This window comes from Myotis davidii, unplaced genomic scaffold (genome assembly GCF_000327345.1).
Source record: "Myotis davidii unplaced genomic scaffold, ASM32734v1 scaffold651, whole genome shotgun sequence".
Classification (NCBI taxonomy): domain Eukaryota; kingdom Metazoa; phylum Chordata; class Mammalia; order Chiroptera; family Vespertilionidae; genus Myotis; species Myotis davidii.
Window position 1 is genome coordinate 606,804 of NW_006283994.1, and position 7,130 is coordinate 613,933.

At 59.9% G+C, this 7,130-nt stretch overlaps 1 protein-coding gene across 1 annotated transcript in view; it reads right to left on the minus strand.

Moving 5' to 3' along the window:
• NTNG2 (netrin G2) overlaps positions 1 to 6,216 on the minus strand; it is a 45,992-nt gene extending 39,776 nt beyond the window's left edge. Inside the window, exons 1-3 of the mRNA XM_015567739.1 lie at positions 4,921 to 6,216; positions 3,993 to 4,418; positions 1,286 to 1,289 (exon numbers count right to left, since the gene is read on the minus strand). Of these exons, the coding sequence (XP_015423225.1) occupies positions 1,286 to 1,289; positions 3,993 to 4,209 (221 nt within the window). The 5' untranslated portion in view covers positions 4,210 to 4,418; positions 4,921 to 6,216. The remainder of the gene's footprint in view (positions 1 to 1,285; positions 1,290 to 3,992; positions 4,419 to 4,920) is intronic.
• Positions 6,217 to 7,130: the final 914 nt, after the last annotated feature.

The following is a 7,130-nucleotide window of genomic DNA, read 5'->3' on the forward strand; positions in this document are numbered from 1 at the left end:
TTGGATAAGTGAGCCCGGCTGGTGTGGCTCAGTGGTTGAGCGTTGACCAATGAACCAGGAGGTCAGGACACAGGCCCGGGTTTCGGGCTTGATCCCCAGTAGGGGGCGTGCAGGAGGCAGCTGACCAATGTTTCTATCTCTCTATCCCTCTCCCTTCCTCTCTGAAATCAATAAAAACACTAGCCTGGATAGATGGTAATAGGAAGCCTCACACTGGAACAGAGCGCATGCCCCTGACGCACAGGAGGTGTTCTGAGAGAGGAAGCTGGTGGGGTAGGCACGGCAGCCAGACTGTCCCTCATCACAGATGGGGAAACCGAGGCTCAGACAGTTTACAGACCTCCCCCAGGTCACCACGCCCGAGGGGAGTGGCAAAGCCGGGATGCGGGCTCAGGTCTTCAGATTCCAGGCCTGTGGCTCTTGCTGGGATATCAGGCCGTCCTCTCTCTGGAACCTTCTACCTGTCTCCAGCATTCAGGGATCTCAGCTCCCGGCTCTGTCCGCTCACTCCCGGGAACCCTGCACTCGGTGTCTTTCTCCCTCAGCAGCGACTGCCCCCTTCACCCGAAAGGCCCCCTGGGAACGCCAGCCGTCGGTGACACTGACTGGGGAGGGAAGCAGCATTTCCCAGGCCACGCCCTGCCTGCATCCGTCCCGGTTAGCAGCTTCCGCTCAGCCCTGGGCGGCCCGGCACTCTGCATGCCCAGCAGGTGCGGCCAGGCTCCGGGGCCCAGGACCACACTCGGGTAGCAAGCGGGAGCTGTGGGATCGCTGTGAATGTCACCTGCCTGGTCTGTGGCTGGTGCTATGCCCTCCCCTCTCCTCACCATCTCTCTCCCGAAGCTCAGGGTTAGCGCTCGTCTCAAAGGCACAAGGCAAGGGTATCCTCCTTCCTTTCACGGCAGCTGCCACCGCTTTGGGAGCAAGCTCCTCGTGCCCACTGGCACCCCCCACCCATCGGGGTCCGGAGCGGCAGCCGCCCTCCAGGATTGAGAGGCCTGGGCACCGCCTCCCCCGCCTCTCCTGGGCCCCACAGCCTTGCAGGCGGCCCTCCTGGCCGGGCGGGTATGAGGGCTGGGGCGTCTCCGCTTGTTGAAGCCGTGCCCTTGCCCGAGAATCCTCGCTGACAGCTCATCCCTATTAATTCTCATTGTGCACTTCGAGCCAATAGGCTTCTATTTATTCATTTATCTTGGTCTTCCTTCTCCCTGCCCTTCCTCACCGGCTGGAATTTACAATTCAGTTCTCAGGTGGCTTTGCTGAAGGACAAAGCCTGGGGCGGAGAGGGTCTGCACCCCAACCCTGAAAAGGGCAGCCACCCCTGGGCCCCCCTTCACCCTCAGGGTGCTCTGGGGCTCAGGCTCCAGGTGGTTGGATGTTGGGACAGCCCGGCTCCCGCTGCAGGAGGGCTGCCTGGGAATAGGGACCCACCGGGCCACCGCTAGGTTAAGGGATCATTGGGGCGCCCCCTGGTGGCCGATTAACAACACCTGCTGAGCTGGAGGAGTTGAAGGAGCCGGAGCACCCAAGGCCGGCCTGCACCCTGGCACTGGAACTCCTCAGGCGGAAGTGAGGCAGAGAAGAAAAGGCAGGGACGGACACCGCCAAGGGCACAACAACAACAACAGGAAGCACATAACAGTACTGCACACTGAGCAGCTACTATGTGCCAGCACTGCACCAGGACCCCGGGGCGGCTGCGTCCTGGCCCGGCACCATGGCAGAGCAGGGACCCTAAGCGGGGAGGGGAGACCCAGCCACCCGGTGGGTGAGCTCCCAGCCGCCTTCTAGACCGAGTGACCTTGGCAGGATTTAGGCGACACCTTCTAATCCCTGAGCTGGGATTAGGACGGGCGCCCGAGCCACAGCATCCTAAAGACAACAGGCCCTGCTGGGAGGAGCTGCAATCAACGAGGGTGTGGGGGGTTGAATCCATCTGGGTGGGACCCCTCCTCCCTGCGGAAGCCCGGCCCCCGCCCAAGGCAGCCTGCCCTCCACCCAACCAGGCAGCGTCCCCACCCTCCTGGGCTGCACATCTGTCATCAAAGACAGAGCCACTGGCCGCCTGGAATGAAGCAGCTGCATCCATCAGACCCCGAGGACCCGCGATGAGGGGATGTGAGAGCTCTGCTCCCCGGCCTCCTCCCGTCACCCCAGGAGGAAAGCCGGGGTCCGAAGCCTCTTCCCAAGCCCAGGACTCCAAGGCACTGCCTAGGCTCGGGCTGCTCAGCGTCAGGACTCTGGGGTGACCAGCCACCCTGGCAGCTGCGCTGGGCTCTCTGTGGAGGGCGGAGGTCCAGGGCGAAGGGCATCCCAGCAGCCTTGGCCAGGGGAGGCCTTGGACTTGCCTGTGAGGGTCATCTCCTCTCTCCCGGCCCTTGACCAGAAGCTGGCCCAGTGAGTGATGATTTAGCTGCCTGCCCCTCCCCCTGCCAGCACATTCAGGAAATGATTAATATTTAAGAGAAGAAATACGGTTAAGGCTAATCCGAGAGAGAAGCAGAGGTTGACGCTGCCCAGGGAGTGTGCGCAGAAGTCCTCACCTGAGCTGGGTGGGCAGCCAGCCCGGGGTGCGGACAGAGCCTGGCCCCCCCCCCCCCCCAGCCAGTGCCGCTCTGGGGTCCCCAGTGCCCTCATCCCCACAGACTCTCCGGCCCCAGCTCCCAGCCTTTCCGCCGCCCCTCTCCCCAGCCCAGCCACTGCCCACAGTGACAGCTCACGACTTCACCACCGAGCAGGGACCTGCCTGCCTGGGCTGACTGCCCTGGGAGAGGACTGAAGTGTCCCCTGGGGCTGAGGCCTCCTCAGGAGCCTGCCAGGGATGCCAGCTCAGTCCAGCCATAAACCCAGAGACCGGGAGGCCCTCCCCGCAAGGACACGGAGGCAGCAGACAGCCTGAGGTTAATGCTGAGCCCCTCCCGTGAGCTCCCGCAGCCTGGCTGCCCTGCCCGGCCTCCTGCCAGGCCCTGAGCCTCCAGAACAAGCCCAGTGGGGAAGGCACTTCTCAGAAGGTGGTTTAGCTCAGTGACTTGGGGACCAGAATACTTCCTGGTGTGTGTGGGCCTCAGTTTCTCCATCTGTATGATGGGAATGGCAACAGCTAATATCTAAGGGGCACGTGCTCTGTGCCAGACACTAGCCTGAGCATGTTACACATACAAATGAGCTCACGTATTCCTTACAATGACCGGAGTGTGCCGTTAGCGTGCCCATTTCACAGATGGTGGATTGAGGCCCAGAGATGCCACTGGTCCAGAGCCATCCACCCCAACTCCTACTTTGGGAGCACAGAGTCAACCTGGCTGCGCTGAGGGGAGGACTCCATGGAATGACGCATGTCTAGCTCCAAGCCCACGCACTCAGGGAGCTTGCATGCATGACCCCTGCTATTATTACTGCTGTTGTTGTTAACATTACCTGAGCACTGCCATACCTCGTGCCACGTGGGGATGGAATTGGAAAGGGCACCAGCCACGCTGCCATCCTGGTCTAACCCCTCCTGCCTCCCTCTGCCCTTCCATCACCCACCAGCTGCAAAGGGCCAGCTGCGAGCTTGGCATACCCTGGCCGGGCAACACTGTTTGCTGGATCGGATCAGGTGGGATAGGGAGGCAGAAGGGACGAGCAGAGGGAGGTCAGCAGGTAGCCTTGCTCACTGCCCAGAATGCAGACTTCCTACCAGGGAGGCGGGGCTTGTCTGGTGGGCGGGGCATAGCTGGGAGGCTGGGACTGTGACAACTACGGTTTTCCCAAGTGAAAAGGATCCAGCGGTCCCCTGGGCAGGAACTTCCCCACCCCAGAGAATAATGTCACATGACCCCAGGGTCCTCAGGGCGGCCTTCGCTTTGGCACGTTTCCAAGGTGGGACAGACTCCAAACTGCGTTCAAGTCAACCTTTTGCCTCGGCGCCCCCACTCTGCTCACCCACCCCCAGGGGCCATCCCAGACGCCCTCCCATTGGCCCCGAGCAGACAGAGCCCCAGTGGGCTGACTCACGTGGGAGCAGAATCTCTCAGGGGGGTCTCCGCACGTGATGCCCTTGGGCTCCACCTTCACCTTGACATAGTCCTTCAGGCGCATCACCTTGGGCTGGCAGGCGTAGAACTCCCAGGTGGGGCCCTCATCCGAGGTCACCCAGGATTTGCAGATGTCATAGTCCCCGGCGGCCAGCGGGAGGCAGTGCAGGAGGAGAGCCAGCAGGCCCAGCATGGCTGTGCAGTCCGGGGGGCGCGGCCCAGAGGGGCCCTGGAGAGGCTGCGGCTGGGTCAGGCGGGGCTCGAGGCCTCAGCATGGACAGGCCGCATCTGCCAGGCGGTAGAGGCGGAGGTCCCGGGGAACGTCGCTGCCCGGGAGCAGCGAGGAACTTGCTTTTCCCCAAAGGCCGGGAAGAAACCTCGGAGCCAGCGTTTCTCAGACTGCTGATGGGCAGATCAAACGGTGGCCCATCACTTGGAGTCCTCCTGACCTTGGCATTCCCCCTCTCCCGCAGGGGAACCTGATCAACTCAGGCAGACTCTCCGGTGGTGACAGAGGATGGAATGGGATCGGGAGGCACTCCGCGGGGAGCTGGCATGGGGCCGGATCAGAGTGCCTTTAATTTCTGTCCTTCCAGCCAGTCCTGGTCTTTAAAGGGCCCTTCATGTGTGATGTGCACACCACTCCCGCAAAACAACCCTCCGGCCTGTGTTGTAAAGATGAAATGAAATCAGGAGGTGGACGGGTGAGCTGGAAACCTGGTCCCTCTACGGGACTGGACTTGGCATCTCAGACCCATAAAAGAGATTTCTTTTCATGTGAGTTGAAAGTGACAACGATTGTGTGGCTGGACTGGAACATAAAAAAGCGACGGAGGTGTTAACTGGGGAGCCGCTTATTGGGCTCTGCCTGGGTGGGGACCGGCACGAGTGGGGGCCGGCTGACCTTGGCTGGTAGCCATTGGCAACTTAGGATGAAGTTTCTGGGACTTCAGCTCCATCCAAGCGGGCACGCAGGGTCTGGCTGGTCTTTCATGGGAGGAGGGAAGGAGAGCTCATTAGCAACAACACCTGCAACAAATTAAAAAGAGAAGAAGGGGGGACAGAGATGTAGAAGAACAAAAGCTCTCCGGCAAAATGTACAAAAAAATGAGGCTGCATTAGCGAGGTCTCTGAGGAAGCTGGGTTATTTTTATTAATATTGGAGTTGCACATTTGGAGGCCGGGCACATTATTAAAAAGGTGGTGCGTTTTCTCCTCGCTTACTGGGGGCGTTGGGCCAGCAGAAGTGCCCTTGCTTGGGGCCGGCGACTCCCTAAACATCCTCAGCAGCCAACGATGAGCGGTGGCTTTAAAACGCCTGACCGACCAGTCAAAACGTCAACACGGAGCTGCGATTGTAGCCCTAGCGCCGGTGGGCTGTGCGTACAGGCAGACAGCGGGCCAGGAGCGGCCAACGGTCGGTCGGATCAACACCTCTCCGAACTCGGAGCCGGCGAGTTTCATTTTCAACCCTAAGAAAGGAGGGGTGCTGAAGCCTTCCACAGAAGTGACAGCCCTCTGTCATTTGGGTTTTCTGATCGAGGCCAACAGTTTGCAACCATCCGCAGAGGGGCTGTTTATAAACGGATCACTATTATGATTATGGCTTTCCTATTTTAAGCTACTGGCAATTATCTTAAAAAGCCCAAATAGATGTGACTAATACGGATGTCCTCTTGCGAAAAACACGAGCCCGGTAATGTGCTGTGCTCCCCTGCAGGGGATAGATATACATCACTAGGAGGAGTCCAGCCGGCGTGGGAGCCCCACCAGAAACAGGAGCCAACAGGGCAAAGGTCACCACCGTGAGTCACGGCAGAAACCCTGCCTTACTAAGTATGCTGGTTCTCACGTAGGCAATCATTGCATCTAAGTCCCCCAAGGGCTGCAGCATGGTGCCAACCAGCCAGGCTCCCCTGGACACCCCCACCAGCTGCTGCACGAAACCCCATTCTCCACCCAGACACAGACGCACTCCTGCCCGCAGGACAAACTGGGAGGGTGGGCATGGTCCCCAGGGGGCTTGGCAACCCAGCACCTTCCGGGGAGAAGCCAGTGCCCTGAGCTCCAGGCCCAGGTCGGCCCCGGTCGTAAATCTGAATTAAGGAGGCGGCCCCTGCCCCCTGGGCTGGCTGAAGAGCTCTAGATGGAGATGGATGAGGGGGAGGGGACCACATTTTCCCGGCTCACCTCTGGCTGTAAACGAAACCTATTATAGAGGCTGCCCGGCCTTGAATTCGCTCCTGGCTAGAAAACTCTCAGAAAGAACCCGCCTGGCGACTATTTTTACAACCCGAGAAATTGTAGTAAAAATAAAATAGCGCGGCCTGCAAAGGTTTGGATGCTTCTACCCAAGTGAGCTTTGTGCCGCCCAGAACACAGCAGGTCCCTAATGAATCCTTCCAGCCTCCAGTCCCAACTGTTCCCCAACAGGTAGGGTCTCCGGAAGGCAGAGGGGGCTCCGGGACTCGGGGCTGGGCGGGCGCCGGGTGGGCACTGGGCGGGCGACCAGGAGGCCGGGGCAGGCGGAGCAACCAGGCTACTCCCAAACCTATTCATCGCATGGCAGTTCTGTTGGCTTAAATGCCACGCATTCCCTGGAAAATGGGGCGGACAACAACCAAATCCGCCGGGGGCGGGGGTAATGGATATGTTTACAACTAGTCAATCAATTGGGCGCCGCCGTCGGGGAGTTGTGAACTCGGCAAGAGAATATGACAGCCGGTTTTTGCCAAAAAGCAAAAAAGGGAGGGGGCGGAGGGACGCCACAGGCCCCGGAACGGGGAGGCGGAACGCCGGGTGGAGAGCCCGCGGGGACGTTTCACGGTGAGAGGTTGCGTCCCGGCGGATCGGCTTCTCCTCGGAAAATAAATCTCCACCTGGTATTATGAAGAAACTGCAGCCCCCGAAACAAATGGAATCGATGCGCTTTATTTTCTTTTAAGAGTCCTCGGAGCCGAGGGGGGGCTGATAGCCAGGGTATTAAAACCCGAAAATTAGATTTTACCAGGATTTCTCAACTCCGCTTTCTCTGTCTTATTGAATTAGCGCCTCTCCGAGCGGGGAGCTGGCTCCTCCCGGACCTGCCGGCTGCGCCCTGGCCTCGTGGGAAAC